We start from the raw sequence: 27,363 nt of genomic DNA on the forward strand, positions 1-27,363 counted from the left end.
ATTGCCAAAAAATTTAACTTGTTTCCTTTTGTTTTTCTCTTTTTTTTCTTATACAACACTTTACAGGTTAAAATAACGTACGAACGAATTAACGAACTAACGATCAAGCCAAAGGTATTGTCAGCATTTGGCATACAATAATCAACCAGCAACAGCGGCATCAGTACCAGCATCAACAGCAACTACTGCAACAAACAACATTAACAATTGCTCAGCAACAAAGAGATATTTTAACAAAAAAAAAATAATCGAAAAAAAAACTGAAAAATACCAAAAGTGTGTAACACCACCCTCACACGAGTAGTAATAGATACGCTAAAGATAAAATATACATATTTAGTAGCAACAACAACAATAATAACGATAACGACAATAATACTATACTATTAATAAAATAAGATACAAAAAAAACTACAATTCATATTTATAATGTTTCAAAGGTTTAAGCAAAACTTTACGGCCACAATAGCAACAAAAACGGTAGCAACAACAACAACAAAAACAATGGGAGCAACAACACCATTATTATGATTCACAGCGAATTAAAGACGATCCAACGATCAATGAATGAATCACAAACTATTAAACTTTATTAACATTTGTTTAATAAACTAAAGTATTAAATAAACCTGAAAAATTCCAAAACAAAAAAAAATCAAAAATCGAATTAAAGACAGAAAAAAAACAAAACAATTGGAATATTAAAAGCAAAAAACCAAACTTTAACTGAGATATTTAGACTGAAAAAATTACCAACAGAGTTGTTGTGTTCAAATTCGATACGCTCTTGTTGGCTCATCATCCAACAACCAACAACATCATCATCATCATCAATAAACAGCCAGCCACATAACAAAACTGTTTAGATCAGGCCAACTAAAGTCAAGAACATACAGACAGCGGCTTCATCATCAGCGGCAGAACAGCGGAATCATCATCTTGATAGTGAAACAACCCAATTCCGCAAAGCAGCTCATCACATCACACAATATATCGCATCGCATCACATCTCAGCACACAGGTTAAAGGCATGGCACACTTTTGCGGATTTATAAAATTGATATTTTTACTTTTGGTAAGTACGCGATCACTTCAATAAAGAGTCTGTCTGTCCGTCCGTCCGTCTGTCAGCCAGGCATCTTCATTTCGTAGACGTGGAAGTTTGATGAAACATAACAAGACGTGTTTCATTGAACAGCCAGCCATAGACGTTGAAGAATAATAACAAAAATAAAACGAAAATTCAATTTTAAATTAATGAAAACCCATAATTAAAATTGATTTAAATTAAAAAGAACGAAAATTTAATTTAAAGTGTTAAAGATGATATACGAGTATTTAATTTGAAATTTTATTTTTGATTTTTTTATAAGTTTGTTTTAAATGTGTGCCAAAGATTGGTCAATGTTTTTTTGCTTTAGATATTATTCTTCGATTTTTTAGTTAAATATCAAAGATACAAGAATATATATTGTATTTAGATGCATCATCATTAAAATAAAATTTAAATTTCTAAACATTTTATATTTCTTTCTTTAACTCTAACATTTGTTATAAATTTGCATCTTCTAATATTTATTTCAGTGAAAGTTTTTGTGATGAGATTCTGAAATCCCTACGAAGCTTGTCAATAATTTAGTTATTAATAAATATTAATGAACCTTCACAGACCTATAAGAATTAAATAAAAAATAATAACAATTTTAAATCGTTTACAGTATCTTTCTTTGTCTAATAAAAAACTCTTTCAGAAAGTAAAATTGATTAACATGTAAGAGTTATAATAATTTGTAAGGAAATAATACATTGAAAACGTAATTTCCTGTGGTATACTACCATGAAAATTACCCTATTTTGCATATGCTTGGCTGGGTTGGTTTTTTTTTATAAGTATGTATTTAAGTTAGTTAGATTAACTGGTGGCCATTCAACCGTACAGAGAGAGGTAGAGATGTAGTATAAAACAGTCAAGTTTAATGTTTCAGAAGAGGTCAAAGAGAAAATTTATGAATGCGCAGTAATTTAACGGATTTGAGGTCACCCGAGAAGAGTAATTTATATGTTCGGTCCCGATAACCAGTTGCAATTCCTAATAAAGGCATCAATACACACCAACGATAGTCCTAGAAAATTTACACAGATAGTTAAGGAAAGTTGATTTCATTCTCTTATTCACTATAGAAATCATTGTGAGGTAGTACAAGTCTCCTAGCATGATTGTCAAAGTAGCAGTGACCGCCGCCATTGTGATCAGTTGTAAGCGTCCCAACTATTAAGACATCACACCTATAGAAGAGGTTCATAAAAAATATGAGTATGATGAGCAACGTATATTGCAAAGGGTATATTGTTTGTAACGTGCAAAAATATTGTCCCAACACCCACCTTAAAGTATACCAATCTGCTCGCGAGTCGATTAACTACATGTCGCCATTTCAAAGATAATTCGACAAAATTTGGTACGAGCTTTTCTATTGCCCCAAGCCTATTGAATTTGGTTAGAATTGGTCCATTATTTCTCCTAACTCCCATACGATTTCCCTGTCTGAAAATAGTTAAGCTCTCATAAATATGTAGATATCCAAAACAAAATCAGCACAAATACATTTTATGTAAGCCGAACTTGCAACCTATTAAGCACCACGTACGAAGTAATTCGGGCATGATTGTTACTATTATAGACATCTATTAAGTATTATTTGTCCAATTCACAACCTAGTTGTATGTTGTACGTTGTATGTTACAACTATTGTGGTTGTGAACACAAATTCGCCAAGTCGTTAGCTTACCCTGCCAAGCCTTGACAATTCCAAACGAAGATGATAAAAAAAACATTCTAAAATCTATTAATATGTAAAATTAATAATGAAAGCGAACTAATGTGTGCATTGTGTAAAAAATGCAAACAATTGGCAAATATTTAAAACAAATTATCGTTTTTAATAAATTAAATAAATTTACTGATTTCAGTGTTACCGTTTGGCTGTTATTTTACACTAAAATATTTCAATTTTTTTGTTTATGTATAAAACTGAACTTTTGGTAACACTTAAATTTTCATACAACATTCGAAAAACATAAGTAAAAATGTTGTAGATGTTGTACAAAACATTTATATAGAAATTATCAACAACATTTGTGCAACCATTGTACATTCAGACGACTTACAACTCATACGACTGTACAACGTCAGTTGTGAATTGAACAATTGTATTTCTCCATACGAAGTGAGTCACATATATATTTCTCTACCAACCGACTAATATGCGTATCTGCTACAAAATAAAACTTTTTGTCAGAACTTGAAAAGCAACCTAATGGGGGTTGTAGGGCTAGGTGAGGACATACTAAAACCGTTTTCAAAAATTTTGAGTTATTTTCAAAAAACAGTTTTAGGGTAGGTCGTAGTACTTTAGTACCTCTAACTCACACATTTTTATACCGATTTCAAAATTTTAAACAATTATCGATAGACAAAGAATTAAGCTTTCATAAAATGTATATTCCAAAATTTTGTAAGTTTTTATAAAAAGTTTTGCATTATTTTTTTTTTTGTAATTTTTCAAATTCAACAATAGTTATTTTAATATTTTTCTATGAAAACCTATCTTCTTTTACACAGAGTTTTAAATACAATTTAAAAAATAATTGAGACATTACTTGTTAAAATCGGTTTAAATGTATTTGCAAGAGTTATTAAACAAACCTTTTCGAAAAAATTCGAACAAATTTACTTGTAAATTAAAAAATTGAACAAATTTTTTTTTTGTATAGTTTTTTGTCATTAATATAGACTATATTGCCACAAACATATACTTAATTACTACAATCAAATATATGATTGCTACAATTATATGAGTGGTAACTTGAACATATTATGATTACCGCAATCATATACATATATAATTACAGTAACCATAATATTCTTAAAAAAACTTGTAAAATTTTGAAATGGTTATGGTAAACATGTACAACTATATTTCTTCTACGAGTATAGTTTTAAATGGTTTTAATTGAAAAAATGCCACTTTTCTTTATTGACTATGTTGTAGCCAGCGTTGAGCTTAACAACTTTACTGAACATAACTTTGCAATATTCGGACATTTAGATGGTCAAAATGCATGAAAAAGGCAAAAGAATTACAATTTTTCCTATACGATATATACTAATTTCAAATCGATATATCTCGATTCCTAGACCTGACCTAGCGAAACGCCGGGACACGTATAACTTTTTTTTTACCGATCTAAGATATCCCATTGGGCAGAACCCCGCCGATCACTGACCCTACTATTTGTGGCATAGTGTTATTTTCCAATTTTATTTATTAAAATCAACAATAACACATTAATTTTAATTGTGTAAAATCTGGAGAACTATCACTGTGAATTCTTCGAACTTTATACGAGCCAATTTCTTATCTGTGCATGAAGTAGGCTTGCCAGTTTTATTTTTGCAAAAAGCGCGACAATTTTAAAAATAGGTGAAAAATGGCGGAATTTTCGAAACTTACGCGGGACAAAAGATAAGAAATTATACCTCAACTATCTTAACACTGTATTTTTCCCAAATTGTAAATTTATGCAATAAATGTATAGAGTTAAATTAAAGAAAATTTCGTAATTTGTTCGTTTGTTTGCTACTTTAACTAGATTAGGAAATTTAAAAAAAAAAATTTAGCCGATGGCCTTATCAGCCAGTGCTGTTATTATATATTAAACTTATATTTATATACTTTTAATACCAAATAAATAAATAAAAAAAATACATTGGAAAATATTGGGTGTATGACTAAAAAATGCGGAATTTTTAGCTTTTATTTTGAAACATTTGTACAATATAAATTTATTTGAAGTATTGGCCATTATTAGCCTTGACATTTTCTCATCTTTCTGGCAACATATGAATTCCGAACCAAAAGAACTACTCATCTTTTGAGGCCAAGAACGATCAAGCCAATATCAGATACTCTTTTCCAAAGTGAAGCGTATTCCAGTGAGAGCGTTCTGCTTCGATCGAAACAAATAGTAGTCGGTCGGGGCAAGGTCCGGACTATAAAGCGGGTGAGGCAAAACTTCCCAACCACCTTATTTTAAGTAGCTTTTAACAGGTATTGCTACATGTGGCCTAGCATTGCTATGATGGAATATTACGGTTTCATTTCGGGCTGCATATACTGGGTGTTTTTGGCCAATGCTCGCTTCAAAAAAAATAAGTTGCGTTGGGTACAGGATGCCTGTGATGGTCTGGCCAGATTTCAGCAGCTCATAATAGAAAGGACCTTTTTGTTTCCACCAAATACAGAGCATTACCTTAGCGCCATTGATATTTGGCTTTGGTTTCTATTCGGATGGTTATCCGGGCTTCACATATGATCCCTTACGCTTCGGGTTATCGCAATGGATCCATTTTTCATCGCAAGTATGATTCGGTGCAAAAATGATTTTCTTTGATAGCGTTTCAGACATAAAAATCGTCTTTCAAGGTTTATCAGCTTCAATTCGTATGGTACCCAATTCCTCTGCTTTTGGATGAATTCTACTGCCTGCAAACGTCCAGAAGATGGACATAATGAACACTTTTCTGAATAAATATTTACACACGGGAAATACATACATACATATCAGTTCCACTTAAATGTTTTGTTGATTTTTTTTATAAATTTTCAACATAAATGATTTTTTTCCATTTAATAAACATTTCATTCAAAATTAACTGTTCTTTAAAACTAGCTTTGATGTTAGGAGTTATTAGATGTGGAAAATCAAAAAAAGCGCGAATTACGAATCCCGAGCGGGACGCGGGATTTCATATCAAATAGCGGAACAATCCCGCGAAAATCGGGACATTTGGCAACCCTAGTATGAAGTCTAAATAAAAATGGGACTGATCGGAATAGGGGGTGTGGCACACCCTGTAAATAGTTATTTTCGAATATCTATAATTGTGGCAGTCTTAAAATTTTGCACTAATATCACCCATACTATTCTACATAGTTTGGGTGAAAATGTTATTGTGTTAAAGGGCGTGGCACCTCTCATACAAAGTAAATAGTTAATTTCGAATAACTGGAGTACTATAATTGTAATATATTTAAATCAAATTCTTATCACTATACGAAGTTTGGCTAAAAATGGGCGAAATTGGATTTTTTGAATTTAAATAGTTATTTTCAAATATCTGGAGTACTATAATTGTGAAATTCTTCAAACTTTATATGAATCAATTATATCACGACATGAAGTTTTACCTAAAATGGAAAGATCCGGAACAGGGGGTAAGTCACCTACCACACAAAGGAAAATAAATATCTTCAGAACTATAATTGCGAGATTCCTCAAACTTTGTCCGAATAGCTCTCTTATCATTTTACATAGTTTGGCTGAAATCGGTCGGGATTGGATTAGTGGGTGTGGCACCTCCCATAAATAGTTAAGTAAATAGTTAATTTCGAATATCTTCCAGTTTTTAAAATAATATACTTCAGAAAATAAAGCATCCTTGTCTATTGGTATTTCTAATTTTTGATTTTTTTTATATTTTTTGTGGAAATTAATGAAATAGTTAGGTTTTTTTTGGACGGCTGACAAGTCTAGTCTTAAAATATTTTTTTCTAATTTAATCACGAATTGGTATGCAATTTAAATTCTTACAACTTCTGTTAAAATACTATGCAAGTTTGTTTGCAAGTCTTTCGTATTTTACATAAATTAAATTCCTCCCTTCTTGTAGTTAATACCAGGTGATGAATTGTTAAAAAGCGCATCCAGCTTTATAATGACAAACATACATTCTTTTAATTTCAGCTAGTTATTACATTTAGTCGACTAGTTTATTTCATACTAATTAAACGATTAGCTATGTCTAAGTAGTACGTAACACATATTTCCATTGTTAACTGTAGTCTTGTAAGTAGATTGAATTGAATACGTTATTTAGTTAAATAATTCACTTCACAATTCGTTGCAATACGAGTTCGAGTACAATTGTATGCAATTACAAGTGGATTTGATAATTTAATTGGTTGAAGCACAAATGAAATCGTCATATTTCATTTGAGAGCCTTCGATTAAGGCAGCAGCAGCGGCAACAACAGAACTTGTAATAACCAACAAACAAATTAAATAATTGCACGCGATTGTAAACAAGAAAAAACAGTTTGACTTCAATAAATACTTAAATATATAGTAGTAAATAATAAATACAACGGCAAGTAAAATTTTCCATTTGAAGAGATCGTGTACAGGATATGCAGCCACTATTGATCAGGGCATATGCTGAAAATCTAAAGGATTTTGTTAAACTGTTCTACTACTAACACAAAACAATTTAACTGATCAGCTGAATGTACATATATATTTTGATTAAATATTATATTAAAAATTATTTAATTCTTTGGCAGGTAGTAGTCCCTACATTCGGTGAATACCGATATTTTTCATGCTGTTTAATTTGTTTCAGTACTTGTTGCGGTTTTAAAATAATTTGCAAATTACTTGATTTCTTACACTCGCTACTCCAAATACTTACTTCGTTATTATAAATTGTGCAAGTGAATTTAACAAACAAATTCATTGTTGTTCGTATTTATGGCAACATGACCAATGAAATGAAGCCACAGCCAGCCACATCATGCACACTGTTCAATTTGTTCACCCAATGTGTACAACATTCTTAACATGATTTTAGTTCAGTTTTTTGTTTTTTTGTTTTTCTGTTTCAGTGTAATTGTTACAAATATTCAGTTTTTTTCGTATTCTTTTGTTCAGAAATAAATTCAAATCAAATTATAACGTTTTTGTGTTTCAATTAAAAAGTTTTTACAAACAACTTGTTGCCTTGTTTTATTATTATTAAATTACATAGTTTAAATCGAATTAGAGTTGCCATTCTATATGATGAAAATTTAAAAATACTGGTGCAACCTCCATTAATTCATTTGCTAAATAGATTTGTAATTTAATTTCATATTCATTCAATTAATTAAAGTAATTGCTGTTTGAAATTTTTAAATAAATTGGTTCAATTTATTAAAATTGTAACTATATACGATAGACAGTGGGTGTTAATAAATATATTATTTGATATTTAAAAGGAAAGGTTTTATTATATCAAGCTACCATGGTTCATTATATAACCCATTTCGCTTGGTCACTCACTGATCATAGTAAAGGAAATTTGTTGTTTTCATAACCCTCGGAATCCCAATTAGTAGGACAGTGATCTCAGTCATACAAATAGTGTTTTTAAAAAACCGGTTTGTCGGTTTACTTAAACAATACAATTTTATATGTAGAAAACATAGCTTTTTAGTAGTCAGGAATGGTATTTTTTTTAATTTTTTAATAACTATAAATAAGCAACTATTGGACTATTAATCTTAGGGCAGCGGCCATACCTGGGTGTATGTGCAGACAAGCAGACAAGGTAAATTTGTTTGCCTACTAAGCGTATAGCAAATTCGTAATCTACGGAAAATTCTAAGAACTTTTCACGAAGAAACCATGGTTCTAAAATCAAAATCGAGCTTCCGGTTTTTTACGAGAAAATTTGGTGCTCATGACCACTGAAAATAATGCTAATTTTTTGGAAATATTCATATATTTTCAATGCTATTGGTGAATTGTTGATGTGTATCACTGGAAGGAAATATTCTCAGCTTTTCATGTCAGTGCTCATTTTAAGAAAATTCTGTACATAAATAATGGTTTTGAAGATTTTTTTAAAAAAAATTATAGTGAAATTGGTAAAAAACCTAAAGATTTTATAAAAAAAGAAATTAAATCAAATAGCACTTAAAAATTTATTAAAAAAAAATATTGGCCGAACCGGGAATTAAACCCTGGCAACGGCAGTTTTTAAAGACATTGAGTTTATGGACAAAGTGGGGGAATTCGTTGTTATACAGCCAAAGTCGCTCGTGAAAAAAAGAAGTGCAGAACTTTTTTTACGTCCACAACAATTCAATGCCTCTGATATCATAGCGTTTTCCTTTGATGGCAGGACCAATCTAGGTCTTGAAAAAACATGCCTGCTTGTGCTATTTTTCTCTTATAATTTAAATTTTAAAATTTTGCCATACCTTGATCCGGTTTTTTTAAAATATAGCCCATACTTTCGGACCGAATTTAGTTAGACAACTAAATTACCAATAATATACAGAAGATTTCAGAGTAATATCAATTATGGTTCCAAAAATAAACGATTTTCAATTTAACAAGTAAGAAAGTATGGTCGGTCAAGCCCGACCATATAATACCCTACACTAAGTAAAAGAGCAAAAACAATTTTTCTTTTAAAATTTCAATAATTTATATTTTTGAGTGATTTTTGGAAGTGGGCCTTATATGGGGGCTATGACCAATTATGGACCGATCACCATGAAATTAGGTCGTGTGATTTATGTCTATATTAAAGTTAACTATGTTGAATTCTGTGTGTATACCAACATTTTTAAGCGATTTATGCACGTTAAAGTGATTTTCGGAAGCGGGTCTATATGGGAGCTATGACTAATTATGGACCGATCGTAACAAAATTTGGTGACATGAATTTTGTGTATATAAAACTTATTTGGAGCGGAATTTGTGGAGATACATATATAAATTAAACATTTATGACCGATAAAGTCCAATTTCGGGAGGACATTTGTATGGGGGCTACGTGAAATAATGGACCGATTTCAGCCAGTTTCAATAGGCTTGGTCCTTGAGCCGAAAAAATAATATGTATCAAATTTCATCGAAATATCTTCAAAATTGCGACCTGTATTCTGCGCACAAGGTGTACATGGACAGCCAGCCAGCCAGCCGACCAGACGGACGGACATCGCTTAATCGATTCATAAAGTGATTCTAAGTCGATCGGTATACTTTAAGGTGGGTGTTAGACTAATATTTTTGGGCGTTACAAACATCTGCATAATACCCTCCCCACTATGGTGGTGTAGGGTATAAAAATTAAAAAAATAGTAGATTTTTGCTGTTGGGCGAAAAGGTGAGTTAATTCTTTTTTTATTAAAAAAAAAACTTTCTTCAAGACCATATAACAGTTTCATGTTTTTCTATAAGGCAACTTTACGGAGAACTTTTGGGTATAAAAAACATGACCCATTCTACGACCTACGAAATTTGACCCATTTTTTTTATCAAAATTTAAATTTTGACCCACATATTCTAAAATTCCAAAGCTGGGATCAGAAAACAGAAAGCAGCTTTGGAAACCCTGGTGTGTTCCGTATTTATCCCAAAGTATTTTCCCAGCCCTTCGGGAAATTTGAACCCTGTGAGCAAAATTTTAAAAAATACCATTTTTGGGATTTTCGACAATTTTTGGGATTTTAGGAATTGCGGAATACCCTTTATTCCACAATTCTTATTTAGAATGAAAAATTTAAAAAAACGTTGAAAATTTCATTGAGTTTTGTTAATAAGTAAAGATTTTATTACATATTACATATTTATGATATACATTTTATTTGTAAGTTGATTGAATTAAAATTGAGTTTAAAAATAAACATTTTTAAAAAGATCTATTTAGGGGGAGATGTTAGAAGTTCTAACTTAGAACCTACTGTTGAAAAATTTCAACCCATGCATTTTGTCGTTTGGTTTTAAAATCTAAATTTTCATAAGTTAACCCCAGCAAAAACTTTACTTACCTAGTAAGCCAGCAAGTATAATTGGAGCAAAGCGATAACTACTTATTATTTGACTGAAACACTACTTACCGTTGTTCGAGATTTTTAAAAAATTCAGGGGTCAAGCTTACAAATGTACTTACAATCAGTTGAGAAATAAGTAGTAAATTCACAACAAGAATATGTAGCTAAAAAAAAACACAAAAAATATTGCCTTGTGTGGGAATCGAACAGTCACATTAGTTGCTTGTGTTTGATAGTCAAGCTGCTAACTCACTGCTCCATGTACGAGTTATTTCATTGGAAGTTAACAATAGTTTTAACATCAACATATAAATGAATATGATATGAACATTAATGGCTTTGACAGGTGGCGAACCACTAACCTCCCGTTTTCCAGTCAAACACACTAGATAGCTGTGCTAAATGCAAAAGTTCATTACCAGCCTGTATAAAAATAAGTACTTATTCTAGTAAATAAAATAATGTGCTGGGTAACCACCACTTCTTACAAAAGAATGCATGAAATAACTAGTTGTCATTACAAAAATTCACAAAATTTTTACTGGGACAATATTTAAATTACATGCTATTACTAACTTTAGTGTATATTTCATCGTTATTTATGTTCAACTGAAACATAATTTAGTTTGGTACTTACATATGTATGTATTTATTTGCAATTAGTTGTTAATCGGTTTAATTATTTTCAATTTCAAAATCTTGATGGTTTCTTTAATAAACCGATTGCAGTAGAACGACTAAAATTGCAGTAAGAAATAACAATTAAATCGTTTAATTAACAAAATGCATTAAACATTTGTAAATTTAATAATTGTTTGAAAAGTGACATATTTTCACTAAACAAATTGTTATAGTTAACTAGCTGACCGCCGGCTTCTCTCGGTACCTATTTACTAATGTTAGTTCTTTAAGTTTCTTCAAAAAATTGCTATTATTAAGAAAAACGAGAAGTGAAAAGGAGGCAATATAATAAAAATTAAAATTTCCGATTTTTTTACTTTTTTCATTACAAACCATTTCCTGAAAATTTCGAATCGAATACAAAAAAAAAAGTCCAGCCGTTCTCACGTGTTGCCATTACATACATGCACCAATTCATTTTTATATGTATATATTGATATAGGTAAGTGGTCGGCACAAACGGAACATGTAAATGTATTGTAATATAGTTTGGTATTTACGCACAAAAAATCTTTGTTCACTCTTAAACTATTAATTAATCACTTGGATTATATTTTTCTTAATTACTCTATCAGCAATTGAAAATAATCATTTCAACATATTTTGCTTCAATAAAGTTTAGATATTTGTTTAAAGTATCAAAACTTCATTAATCGTACACAGAGAAAACAGATTCGTACTCACAACCGAATTTGTCGCCAATCGAATTTTGTCGGTTGCATGTACTATCGTATAATTCGGTTGAAATTACTGAATTTATATGGTAATCGTAACTAAATTCCAAAACAATTCGATAGCATTTAGTCAGTAACTATTGTGAATTCATACATTTAAAATAATTTGACATTTTTTGTTATTTCTACATACATACATATGTATGTAATTTATTTCAAAGGAAATAGTAAAAATACAATAAATAGTTTCGAAACATAATTAGTGTATTGTGGTATATGTACATATGTTAATAACTGGATGTTATCCTTCTTCTGGCGATTGTTGGAGGAACCATTTGCAGCAGTTTCAATACATATTATAGCCCAGAAGACACGACAGACCTTTGCGAAAAATTTCTTTTGTTTTTTGAAAACAGACCACTTTCTTATATTCTTCTCAATTTCAATATATCATTGTATAATTTAACTCTGCTAGCGAAGTACCTCAGAGGTCCAGAATTGGAAAAGATGACTGCAGTTCATCTGCACAGAATTTTTAACAGTAAAAAAAGTATTATTGCAAATATCTTTAAGTAACGATTTTCTTACCGTCGTGACGCTTGTCAACAAGATAGACAATTGCATTTCAGAACCTAGCATCTCCTTAATGGAAATATGTATGTAGATTTGTACTTATTTTTATACAAAAAACGGCTTTGAAGGTCATTTCCATATACAATTTAATAACTATCAGCAACTGAACTTAATTTGGGAAATATAATTGAGCAAAAGACTCTATTTTCAGCGAACTTTTGGAACCCTCAGTTTCAATTATAGACTGATATAATATTTGTTTCTTTTTGTAGTAAATTTATTTAAAATTTTACGAATATTATTTAATATTTTTTATTTATCTAGAAAATGTCAAACATTTCAATACCCAATTTTCGGTTGAGAACCCCGAATTAATAGAAAAACTATAATTATAAATGAATTGTTCAATTGTTATACAAAATTAATTATTTCAACAACCAATATTTAGTACTGAGTCTTTATATACAAAATTTAATTCGGTAGTCACTTTCAACATTTTCAAATAAATTTCAAAAATACATGAATTGGTTTATGAAACTAAATTTTCTATTGTAGAATTTATTATTCCATCCCAATTATGTTTTATATATTAACAATACAGATTATTAGTTGCATTTCTAAATTGTTGATAATTGAAATAAAATTTTAGTTATTATTATTAAAATTTAATAATTGTAACTGTTTTCCAACCAATCTGTTTTCTGTGTGTATTAAAAACATTCATATTTTTTTTTCATTGTAATATCGATTAATAGGAGATTTTGTTAGCCAAAATATTTTGTAACTTCACAAACACAGTTATCGCACTTCACAGTCATTTATTGGGAAATGGACATTAAGTTTGGATGCTACTATAAAGTACGATCAACATTTTGATGATTTTAAAAGGCAACTCTCATGATGAAGTCTCTAAAGATTTTGACGTTAAACTAGTGTTAATCCCAAGATATTAGAATTAATATATCCATCGTTTTTTCAGAAAAACTATTTAAGTGTTAGTAAAATTTAATGATTCCATCTGCTGGGAACTCTGTTGTGTAATTTTTGGCCATTAAGCGATCTATAGTTATTTATTTTATTATAATTTTTAATTGTCTTTTCAACTATACCCGGGGTCATTTTTATAATTGAAAAGTATGTATTATAATATATTGTACATATGAAATAATTGATTTATTTCTTAATTTAAACTCATGTAAATTTGTTAGTTCATAGTAGGTAAGTAATTACTGTCGTTGCTATGACTTTACAATCAATATCATACCTTTTTTGTGGCTTTAATGACACTTCTGGCATCCATACATATACATATTCTATTAAAATTTCCAATTTCTAATGCAAAAAAGTATTTAGTTAAACGGCAATTTGTTTCTGTTTCTTAATCATAACTAATTTATTTAAAATAATTACAAGTGTTTGTCCATGTTTATGGTCCATATAAATAAATTTATATGTAAATCATTTAAAATTTATTATATTTTATTACAAACAACCTAATACAATTTTGTTTCTTAATAGTCAAATTAGATTGTAAATAGATAATAGAGCGCCACCTATTTTAAATAGAGTAAATTTAGATTTTATTACTTAATACTTAGTTGTGTGGATAATTAAATAAATATGTACATATTTATATTCCCATGGCATATAATAGTTCGATTATGTCGTTTGTCAATGTCAGTGTGTTTTGCATATAAATTTAACTAATTAGAAATTCTGAATTACTGGTCCGATCAAATATACTCAGATTTTATAATATTTCTTACAATTTTCAGCAGAATTCAATAATATGAAAATAGAAAACCAACAAAAGAAATATAAAAATGGTTGTGGTTATGTCAAAATAACAATAAGGTTCGATATTACTTTTTTGATATCTGTCATTTCTTGCATATCTGTTAGAATCTGTGATAAGCTACATACATATATGGGGGATTTCATGTCAAGGGAATCAACTGTTGAAATCGATGTCTTGCGAATTCAGGCACAATTTTTCAATAAGATCGGTGGAGAACTCTCTGAGATAGAGGGGATCAAAATTTGACATTTTGGATGAGCGGGTGTTTTTTCTCATCCATGTAACTTATTACCTATTGTTCTTACCAAAATGTGTCCCAAATAGTTTAGGTAGCTATTTCTTCAATCTTTCGAAAAAAAATAAAATTTTTTTGATATTTTTTTAGATTTGTTCGACTTTTTTTACAAAAATTGTATGTCTTGAGTTACAAAACATTTATTTTGATATATATCCCTCTCGCATCCCACAAAGCGATCAAAAATATCTCAATTGAATGGAACTAAGCTTTCTTTTGAGCAAAAGAAAGCGACCAAACAGGTTTTCAAAGAAAATACATTTCTTTTGAAACATTTTTTAAAAAAAGTAAACAAAGTTTTTGATTTTGCAAAAAGATTTTATGTTTTGAGTTAAAAAATATTTATTTTTATAGATATCCAACTCGCATCCCACTAAATGACCAAATAGGTCTTGAAGGAAAATATATAAGCTTTCTTTTGAGAAAAAAAGGAACATTTTGAAAAAAAATTCAAACAAGTTTTTGATTTAATTTTTTAAAATTTTTTTTCAAAAGATTGAAGAAATAGCTATCTAAACTATTTGGGATATATTTTGCTAGGAACAATAGGTAATAAGTTACATGGATGAGAAAAAACACATGTTTGGCCAAAATGTCAAATTTTGACCCCCTCTAACACAGAGCGTTCTTGACCGATCTTGTGTCTGAATTAATATCCAATAGGACTAACATTGGTGCAAATTTCATTCCGATCGGAAGACATCGAAAAGTTGGTTCACTTGACATGAAATCCCCCATATATGCAAAATAAATAAGCAGTTTAATGTCATAATTTATGACAGCAGCAACTTTGTTTACTTTTTTCACAATTAATAACAAAATCCTAACAATAAAATAAATGCTTTGAGAGCATTTCTATGGAAATGCACACAAATTAATTGTTTTTGTTTTCAAAATAAATAAATTTAATTTGTTTTGTTTTCAAACCCAAACATTTTCCTGCACCATTTACCTACAAACACACAAATTGCAGCCCAACCGCCGCATTAACACACTGACACATGACACTAACGACTGCGAATGAGTGTTAGTGAATGCACATGGTTTTGCTTCAACGTATTTAAGTACAAGTAAATGCACCTTTCATGGAACTGCTCCCACATAGTTAAACCGCACGAGCATGTGCTCTATCTCCACATTTATTCATTCATTCACTCACTCATTCATTGTTGTTTACTTACGTGTTTACAAGTTGTGATAAATGTATGAAATAAAAATTTAAAAAAATTAAATATATAAACAATTTTGTTCCCTATTGTTGCTGAAAAAAGCTTTTATTTCATGTTTGCAATAATTTTGCATTTTATTTTTTCTTATTTATTTTCTTTAAACAAAAACCGCTTGCATTTTCATTTAAATAATGAAAACCGATCAAAAGGGGGTAATTTTTGTGCTTGTGTTTTTCCTTTTTACTCGTATTTTATGCAATACTGTTGTTTATGCCTTAAATGTTTAGTTATGGTTAAGTTTTTGTTTTAAGACTTTAACTTTCATTGGAAACACAAACCTTAGATACTTTAGTTGGCAGTTATTGTGGCCAAGACAAGATGCATGTGTAGGAGAGGGAGATAAAGAAAAACAGATGCACATTTTATGTCTACACGTTTAATTACGAAATGTTTGATTATTTGGAAAAAAATACGATTTGGTAGGGTTTCATGTTTCATGTTTCTTTGTTTTAGTAATGTGAATTCCAATATTAACCGAATTATTAACGTTTAAAAATCAATTAAATTACGGCAAAAGTAAAAATTGAATGAGATAATTTATGAAGCTTTTGATAAAATCAATATGAATGACATGGTGACATGGTGACATGCAAACCTGAAACATATTTGTGTAGTTTAGATATTGTATTACGATGTATCTTTTTCAGATCATATTCCAATAATATCAAATAAGAGTGTGCCGGTCCTTATATACCCACCACCAATAATAATACGGGCACCGATTGTTGTGTATTTTATATATGGGGGATTTCATGTCAAGTGAACCAACTTTTAAAATCGATATCTTCCGATCGGAATGAAATTAGTTCTATTGAACAGTAATTCAGACACAATTTTTCAACAAGATCGGTGTAGAACTCTCTGAGATAGATAGGGGTCAAAATTTGACATTTTTTTCTTCAATTTTTCGAAAAAAAAAATTAAAAATTTTTTAAATTTATTTTCCGAAATCAAAAATTTTGTTGACTTATTTTTCAAAATGACTTATTTTTCAAAATGCAAATTTCATTCCGATCGGAAAACATCGGTTTCAAAAATTGGTTCACTTGACATGAAATCCCCCTTATATATGAAAGTTGTTGAAATCACATCATCCAATTTTATCAGAAAGAACTCTGTTATAATGTCCCTATATGGAGTAAAAGTAATAATCACAGTTTGACCCGCCCGATTTAGAAGTATGGACAATGATGCCTCAAGCCCAGAATCTGCATCAAACAGTGTCAAGTTTTTTATTCTTTGAACGCCATATTTGTCAATTTAAAACTTTGGTCTCCACACTTTTATTCTTTTTGAAATAGTGTTTCTCGTGAAGTTCCTTATTTTTATTAACCCAAACTGTCAAACTGCTGACAAATGGCTGTAAATTAGTTTTTTACACTTCCGCTGAACAGATTTTTTTAAAACAGCTATTTCTTGTGGAGTCTGAAAAATCCTCAAAAAGTGGCTTCTATAGTAAAATCAGTCCAATCAGATTTAAATCTGAAATCTAGCATCGCTTTAATTATTACCATACTTAGGGGCCATGTGACCCCCGATACTCAGATCCTAATTTCTATTATACCTTTTCTAAAGCCATGCAAAGTTTCATTATAATAGAAAATGTTGGACATAAAATGCCCAACATTGTTTTTTCTATTTTAAGGCGGTTTTAGTTCCTATTTATAAATATGCAAGACCACTCATACATTTCCATTAACAGCAATTTTCTGTTAAATCGACTTTAATTCAATTATACCGTAGGGTATTAAAAATTATTAAAACCCGCTCTATGAAATAATTTGTCAATTTAAAACTTACTTTTATTAACCCTAAACTGTCAGCACTTTGACTGCTGACGGTAAATTTGTTTTTTACACTTCCATGGCAAAACTGCTGACCAGATTTAAATTTACATGGTGTTCATATAAGGCATCCTCCTGAAGGAATGATAAGCCATATTTGATTTCACGCCCTTTTTACAAAATAAGCTTTTTTTAAAACAGCTGTTTTTTTTTAAAAAATATTTAGGCGGTTCATATCAAATTTGGCACACACATCGTTCAGTAGAAACTATTGATTATGAACGATTTTTTGTGGATTATACGCCCCTAATCATGCCCACTTTTTGTTAATATATACAAATCAAAATTGTGGCACAATTATGCCTAAACTACTTAATATTTGTTGTGTATTTTATATTAATACTAGTTGATCGCCCCGGCTTCGTCCGGTAGCTATTTACTAATGTTAGTTCTGCAAGTTTCTCCAACCCACGCACACTAGCCTGTTCATATTTATTTGCAAATAAAATATCTAAATTTGTGCTGCATACTTTAGGGAGCTTTTTTTATTACAGTTGACTGGACTCACAAAAAAAAAGAATTTCCGAGTTTTACCCGGAATTTTTAAATTTTTTTTTCTTTACAAACCATCTCCTGAAAATTTCGAATCAAATAAAAATAAATCAGCCAAATCGCTCCAGCCGTTCTCACGTGATGACATTACATACATGGACCATTTAATTTTTATATATATACATAGATATATTTCTAAATATTCTCAACTGATTAGTTGATATATTTATGTCCGTTTTACTAATGTTATTTTTAAAAATAATCTAATTTTATTTAATGATCAATCAATTAACAAAATTATCAATTATTAAAGTTTCTTTTGTATTAAAAACAATTTTGAGTTGACATTCTTTAAGCATTCACTAACATAACTTTTATTAATCATAAAAAGCAAAAACTTATTTCTTTCATTAAAACCATTGTTTCTTACTAATTCCTGTTCAATTCCTAACAGCACAGGTTATTAGCATTCATATTTTATTATTAAATACATTTCTGGAATCCTATACCTGTTGTTTTAACAAAACAGCCTCTTAATCATTAAAGTAAAAAACAGAATTTTTGGTGTGGCCCATTATTTTCTGGTTACCACCGTTGGCTAGACATAAATGACAATTAAATAATGAATGATTTGACAAATAAATTTAGATTTTTGTTTCACAATCTCAGCCGGAGGAATTGTCTAAACGACTACTGTTCTATGAGAAAAAAATAAGCATGAAGAAACATAAAATCATTTATCATTTAATTAACAAATTAAGGTACATGGGGGGAATTAACCTTTCACAAAATAATTAGATTAAGAAAAAACAAAGAAAAAAGTTATAGAAATAAATCATTAAATTTAGTAAAAGAAACAAGTTAATGGTCATTCTTCATGCTTGTCAACTTGGCGGAAGTGAGGCAGACAATAAATACGGATTCTTTTTTCGAATTGTTTAGTAAGTATATTCGAATAGATTTTTGTCTGTAAATAAATAACTTTATTTTTGATTAAAATGTTTGTTCACGTTGTCAAATTAACATTGTCAAAATATAATAATTTAACTGACAGGCAAATGATTAAGTGTCTTGGCCAATGTTAAATATTTGAAAGTGTCAAAAGTCAAGAAATATTTAGTATTCCGTCATCTTGATTAAATTCAAAAAAACGTTTTGCTTGAATGGAACATGTTAAATACTTTTAAGTGGATCATATGAGACGACTAAGTGTTGCACTATATTTCATTTCAATTGGCCTTAATTAATTTTGTTAAAATTTATAGTCAAAACTACACAGACCAACCATTAGTGACCGAATTTTACAGCTGTGGCTACAAAATATTAGAAAGTTTGTTTGCTTCAACCGAAAGTCTGACTTTTTGTTGATAGAACCGAATAATTCTATGTATGCAACCGATACATTTGTTTGACAACAAATTCGGTTGTTAGTTACTAAGTAACTGTTTTCTCTGTTTGGTTTTCTGATAGCCATTACATGTATAAAGCCTTCTAAAAATTATAAATCGAACTATCTATTACCGTGAACATGGTAGTAGATAGTTCACGAAGGATATCCTTTGCCATGAGTGCTATTTATAGATGGCTATTCAAACTATTGTTGGTCTTGGCCTGTTTAAGAAACATTCTTCATGAACTTTCATTAGGCTACTCTCGGTCTTTCCCGTTTGAATTTTTTCTTCATCGAACCCCTTTTTTCGTTATTCTTTCAACGTGTCCCAACCACCTTGTAATTTAATACTTCCCACATTTTAAAGTCGGAGTAGAACTAAAGCTAGAGCTTCATATGTTACAAATACTCTCGGTCAACATCGATTTTTTTTAAGGATTTTCCTCTTTTTTTAAGGATTTTCCTCTCGAATACGTCTAAAAACCGGAAATGTGTTGTAAAACATGATTTGAGTTTGCTAGTAGGTTCTGTTCGCAAGAATTATCTTTCGTTTTATTTGAAGGCTAGTAATAGTGCTTGCAATTGGCTCAGTGCTTGAGAAATGTATTGGAGTGGTGTGTTCGTTGCATGATGATTGTTGGGCTTGGCTCTTGGACAATTGCGTTGAATTATATCCGCTGGGGGACTTTGAAGTCGCAGATCATATATCGGACTGATTAACTAGCTATGTATGGCAGGGATTAGGTAGCCCGAGCTATTCAGCAAGGTTCTTGTATTCAAGCAATCATTGTACGAAGAGTGTGATCATTCCAACTTCACACAATGGCGGTGATAGATGTTTTGTCTCTCAGTATCATTCGGCAAAGTTAGCAGGAATACTTAAACTTTTATCGGGCTGTGGAAGGCGGCTTTGTTATCAATATGTATAAATTTTCATTTACTTTTAACACCGAATGTTAGAGAGAATTTTGTACGCGATGGAATAAAGACTAATTCCTCAGTATTTTGGAACATTTTGTTCGTGGAACTCTTTTTTTGTGCATAGCTATTTTCCAGATTCATCCATCTGCAACTAGAAAGTTGAAGAAATGTTGCCTCCATGTACATATTTCCATTTTGAGTTTATCATGAAGTTATGTAGCTGCTATATTCTCCGGTTTGTTACTTGACTTCTTGTTAGCATTTTCTGGCATCAGTTCTGTTCTCGTAGATTTTGATGCTCTAAAGGGAGGTTCTCCGTTTCATTCTTTATTTCGGATTAAGCGCATTGTTCTACTACAGATCCAAAAGAAACTCTCCATCTTATGGCTACAAATAAGATGGAGAGTTGTTTGGTGCACATCTTCGCTTTTGTTGCAGCTTTACACTCATCTTGCTGCTTATCGAGTAATCGAGATTGCTTGGTAGAGTAGTCGTTTTCTGTCTGTCTCTTATGCAGTTTTTCGATGTCCAGCTTCCTATGAGTGTAGCTGCGTACATTCTTTGCAGAACTAAATATTGTATGTTTCTAAGCTGGAACTATGCAATGGTCCGAGTCGATACTGACAATTCGGATCAATCGCACGCCTAAAACTTCATGGATGACTTCCATCAATTACGACATGATGGATGATTTTATAAAGAAACAAGCAAAATTATTGTTTACTCAAATACGAAACTTCAAGTTTTCTCGTAGCCAATTCGAATAATAGTTTACATTTGTTTCAATTGGTGACCCCGACGTAATCTAATTTTCACGTACACAAGATGCCTGCAATACGTTCTACAACTGAACAATGCTCAGCATTACCCGATGTTCCGAATCTTATTCCGGTCTTATACAGCTCAGTCAGTATTCCATTTGCGCATGCAGCTTTATTGTTTTTAAACCTGCCAAATGGTGTTTTGACCTCATCTAAATATGGGGTTGGACAATCTGCACTTCATTTTAATGTTGATTAGGGGTTGATTTCATTATTTTTGATCCATCAGCAACAAGAATGGATGTAGCCTCCATATATATATTTTGGCATGAAATTGTGTCGCTGCTATAGTCTCTGGTTTGTTGCTTGATTTCCTGTTAGAACTTTCTGGAATCACTTCTGTTCTCATACATTTCGATCTGCTTCAACTGGTGCTTCTCCATTTCATGATTTTGTTCGGATTAAGCGTTTTTCCTCTGTTCTCCCGTATCGATCCACTACAGATCTTGTCGCCATAAGATGGAGAGTCATTTGATGCGCACCAATCGTTGAAGAACTAAATCTTGTATGTTTCTAAGCTGGAACTATTCAAGGGTTCGAGTAGATACTGGCACTAAAACAGAATGGATGCCTTCCATTAATCACGACTAGAGTATCCAAAACCGAAAACCGGTCAACAGGTTTTTTCATCTTCGTAAACTCCACCGGTTTCGGTTTTTTGACAAACCGGTTTTAATGAAATATATCTTCTAAAGCTCATTCAAAAATATTTATGAAAAACTTTGATAAGATTTTTAAAATTATTGATTTATTTTATAAAAAACTATAGCATTTGACAATATTTTGTAAAAGATATAAAATAATTGCATAAAGATAGAGCCTTAAGAATTCGAAAATGATAAATTTCCGAAGATTTAGTACACAATTCTTAACACATTTCCTATTAGCGTCCAGATATAAAAATAAATTTAAGGAGATCTTTTTTATATTAAACAAAAATTTAATATTAACCGGTTAATCGGTTTTTTGAAGACAAAAACCGAAACCGTTTAATCGATTTTTTTAAAAGACAATAATCAAAACCGTTTTTTCAAAAACACACTTTTTCGGTTAAACCGGAAACCGGTTTTTTAAATTTGCCGGACACTCTAATCTCGACATTATGGATTTGGTTCATCGTTATTCGATAAGGTGACTTTCGTGTTGACATATTTAAATCTGGTGCAGCTTCATTTCATTGTTCATTTCTTGTAGTAAAATCATTCCAATCAGATTTAAATCAGAAATCTAGCATCGCTTTAATTTTTACCATAATTTTCCTAATTTCTGTTATACCGTTTCTAAAGCCATGCAAAGTTTAATTAAAATAGGAAATTGTTTTTTTATTTTAAGACTGTTTTAGTTCCTATTTATAAATATGCAAGACCATTCATACATTTCCATTAACAGCAATTGAATTGTTTTCTGTTAAATCGAATTTAATTCAATTATACCGTAGGGTATTAAAAATTATTTAAAACCCGCTCTATGAAATAATTTGATTGAATTAATTAATTTTATTATTTCACCGCTAAAATTCTTTTGTTGTCAATTATTTTATTATTATTGTTGTTTACAATTGCTAGCAAGTAAAATAAAAATAAAATTAAAAAATATATAACAACAATATTACTATTCATGATCTTGTTTAAAGTGTTTATGAGATGTTTGTTGTCAGGGTAGTTGTTATTGGTAATTTTTTTTTTAAAAAACATTTAGGACGTGCTTAAAATATTTATCGCTTGATCTTGTATTAATTAACTTTCAATTTATTATTTTGGAACAAGAAAAAAAGAAACTAGATTGTCAACATGTCATATGGAGTAATTGTTTGTTTTCATACACACTAACAAATCAGCAAGACAAAAACTACTTAATACCGAACACAAAATATCAACATCAATCTATTTATTGATAATTTCGAACAAAACAGTTTAATCAATTATGAGATTATAAGAAAAAATTAACAAAAAAATAAAGTAATAATCTGGTTTCGAGATTTTAAGAAAGTTCTTGTGATTTTTACTTGTCTGTTGCTTGTGTATTTTGTAACAATTTGCTTTAAATTTCACACATAAATAGCGTAAAATTGTCATTGTTGTATGTTGGCTGGCTCCAATCATAATTATGATGCAATTTTGTTGCAAATAAATGTTTGGCCAATAAAGGAAACTTAGTTTTAGTTGAAATTCTTAAATTTATGATAGTTAAGAGCATTAAATGTGTTATTAAAAATAAATATGAATTAATTAAAACCAGTTTATTATTAAGACTGCAATACCATACATATGTGGTTGTAGCAATTGAAATCTATAAATAATAAAAATATTAATAAATGTGAATGGCTGGATTGAAGCGTTTGATTCATGGTAGCAAATTTAATTTTAATGAAATGAAAATAAAAAATTCTATTAACACTTTAAAATAATTGCTAATTGCTTAATTTTGTTTTTATTTTTTTTTTGGATTAAAAAACAAAACTAAAAGCTTAAGACCCCAGCGTGAAATATTGAACTGCCTTCAAGGGGATAACAAAGTAAATACATATATACGTAAGAGTATTGATAAATATTCAGCCATACATCGAAATTTTGGAAATAATATTTAATATTGATAGGATTTAAACTTATTATTCTCAATTTTGTAGGGATGACGTTATGAAAATTTGCATAGATGATGTTTATGGCTTAGTGTCAATATTACACCCACTACCCTTACAAACAAATCCAAATGCATACAACTAATATATTTTGTTATTAATTTTGTGATTATAATGTATGTATGTATATGAAAACAGTTTAGCAATAACAACCGGTTTTAAATAGATCTGGTCTGCGTTGAAAAATATATTTTTTTTGTCCTTTTTACACAGCAAAAAATCTAATTTCTAAACGGATAGCTTAGAGTTTCGTATTCGGTTATAATCGAAACCGCGGGTTTTCAAGGCCTAAAACTGAAACCGACTATTTTCTATTTTCTGTAAAAAAATTCAAAATTTGGAAATGAAAATCAACAAATCGATGTAAAAATATCTTTAGATTTCTTTAAATTTTTTAAATTGTATTACAATAATTGATTCATATGAATGAAACCTTTTAATAAAGAGAAACACAAACTCATTTGAAAATATTGCTCATACGAGTATTTCCTGGCAATTAAACTTCAAATGACTGTTTATTTATTTAATTTAAAAAAAAACGAATGCAAAATTTGGATACCAAAGTCTTAGCTATTTTGAAATATCCGATAAAAGTATGGAGTACTAGCTGACCCGGTTCTCCCTTTGTAAATTCTTACACATTCAGGATAGCATGACTCTAGCTTCATGTTTATTCGTTCATTGTAGTGTGAATTCTAGCTCATTCGAAATGAATTATTAGAATAAAAAAGTACCATAAATAACCTCATTTTGTATTCCCACTCAGCTTAAAGAATTTCTTATTTATTGGTCCAATATTTTAGAAAATACAAAATAAATGTACCACAATAGTCAACTTTTGTGAATACTAACTAATTCTGTATCACCTGTGCCTAATTTTTCATGTTTAGGTTTATTATTATAAGATATTCAAAAAGTACCATTACAATATAGAAATAGTACCATTAATTATCCCTTTTAAGTTCGCATTAACTAAAACATAAATGCTTAATTTCGTGTTTCTTGGTCAATCGACGTAAAATATTCAAATAGTACTATTAGTTGGAAAAAAGTACCTGTGGGTCCCCTTTTTTAGATTCTAACTCAGTCAGGATCATGTGTGTTTAATTTCCAGCTTATAGGTTCATTATTATAGAAATTTCAAAAAATAACATTTGAAGAATGAAAAAACACCAATTTTCCACACTTGAAGACCCGTCAAATTTAAAATTTCAAAGTAATTTCCTCATTCTAGTTTCAATATTATAGAAAATTCAAAAAGTACCATTTGAAGAACGAAATAGTACTCCTTAGTTTGGGTTTGAGTCCCCTATTCCAGATTATTTCTTTACTGAGAAGCATATTAGCCAACTTTAATGTATATAAGCTAACTAATTTAGCCCGGGTAACTTATCAAAATTTTAAACATTTTTAAGCTTATCAATGTTTAAATATTTTTTTTTGGTATGAAACAAATATATTTAAATAAATTTTCTGAAAATGAGCGAATTCACTTAATTGTGAATAAATTCGAAAATAATCCATCGATTTTTATAGTGGATATCTCATTTCGTTCCTATTACATGTGGCTTTGCGACAATGGAATAAATCTGAAAAATTTCTGCCGAGTTCGATTTTTCACGATTTGTTTAAAACATAAAAATGCTCACGTAAAAAATATATTTTTTTGCTTAAATTTGTTATTATAATTTCGAAACTACTGAGCCGATTAAAACGCAATATACAAATTTTAACATAGCATGGGGAAAATGTTTTCAAAATTCAATCAATCGAAAGGAGAACATTAACTACTCAATTTTATCATAAAATTTTTATGTATATCAAACAAAAAGGAAAAATTTTGTGAAAATGGGCGAATTCACTTAATTGTAAATAAATTCGAAAGGAATCAATCAATTTTTCTCATATTGTTGCTATTATATGTGGGATTGCGATTTTCAATTTTTCATGAGTTTTTAAAACACAAAAATTTGCTATTTTCAAGTAAGAAATATATTTTTTGCTTAAATTTGTTATTATAACTCAGAAACTACTGAGCCGATGAAAACGCAATATATAAACGGATTAAATGCTCTGTAAATCAAAACTATTATAAGTTTATTTTAATAATATCGGACTAATCCTTTCTCCACATAATTTATGATAACTCAACATAAATTTTTGTAGACGATTCGTCTACAAAAATTCACAATATTACAAAAAAAAAAAATTTTTTAAAAACTTCTGTTTTTTACGATAGATCGATTTTAATATGGATTGGCTATGCAAAATGAAAATAATTCCAATTTTTCTTGTTGAGTAGATTACAGTTTACGAGATGTTCGTATTTGAAAAATATTTTTTCCAATTTTTAAATTGGTTAGAAGTTAAATATTTATTACCATTTATGCAATAAGCCTCACTGTCCATTGTCTCAATCCTTAAAATATTCAAAATTCCATTAGTAGTTTTATTTTTATATAATAAATAAAATTTTTCATTCGATTAATGATGCAAGAGTTTAATAAAATGTGAAGCCAGTGTCTTAAGCAAATTAAACTATGTATTGAAATCCATTGTTAAATTGCAAACAAAAACGATGTGTGTTTTTATTTAACATTTAAATATTGTTTTTTATATTTTATTATTTTTTACTAAACAAAAGTTCTAGTTGAAACAAAAAAATAAATATATGTATATTTTGTATTGTTCTAATAGTTCACAAGCTTTTGTAGTTTGTGTTCTCTTATGATTTTGATTTTTGTTCTTGTTATTTGTCTTTTTGCACCATGCAACTCATTCAGTGATTTTGTGTCAATGTTAATTTGTCAAAGTGGACATGGCATAATTGTCACAACTAATTGTAATAAACCGTCATAATGCATTTAGGTTTCCCCATTGTCTTGTCTTTATTACAATTTTTTCTTTATCAATGTATGTAGTAAATACTACAAACTAAACACTCACACATACATCCGTTTCATTCATATTCATTAGACCGACCCTTAAAAAAATAGATTTGGTTTGGATGGGTCTTATTTTGTTTATTAGTAGCTAAATTGCAAAATTTATATGCTATCGGAGAACTAGAACCCGTGCAGATTGAAAGTTGTATAATTAAACCTACCCTCAAAAACGATGGACGGTATAATGATTTTACCATTTTTTAAACATATCGAAATATATATATCCCGGCCCTTCATGTTGAATCAATAAGAAAAACAACTAAGAAAGTATGGTCGGCCAAGCCCGACTATATAATACCCTACACCAAGTAAATGAGCAAAAAGATCTTTCTTTTAAAATATCAATAATTTATATTCGTGAGTGATTTTCGAAATGGGCCTTATATGGGAGCTATGAC

At 29.7% G+C, this 27,363-nt stretch overlaps 1 protein-coding gene across 1 annotated transcript in view; it reads left to right on the forward strand.

Moving 5' to 3' along the window:
• The first annotated feature begins 284 nt into the window (after window positions 1–284).
• Window positions 285–27,363, forward strand: part of LOC135963295 (mucin-2) — a 50,506-nt gene continuing 23,427 nt past the window's right edge. The window contains exon 1 of the mRNA XM_065515086.1: window positions 285–1,075. Coding sequence (XP_065371158.1) covers window positions 1,031–1,075 — 45 coding nt within the window. The 5' untranslated portion in view covers window positions 285–1,030. The remainder of the gene's footprint in view (window positions 1,076–27,363) is intronic.

The sequence above is a fragment of the Calliphora vicina genome, chromosome 1, assembly GCF_958450345.1.
Source record: "Calliphora vicina chromosome 1, idCalVici1.1, whole genome shotgun sequence".
In the NCBI taxonomy this organism is placed as follows: domain Eukaryota; kingdom Metazoa; phylum Arthropoda; class Insecta; order Diptera; family Calliphoridae; genus Calliphora; species Calliphora vicina.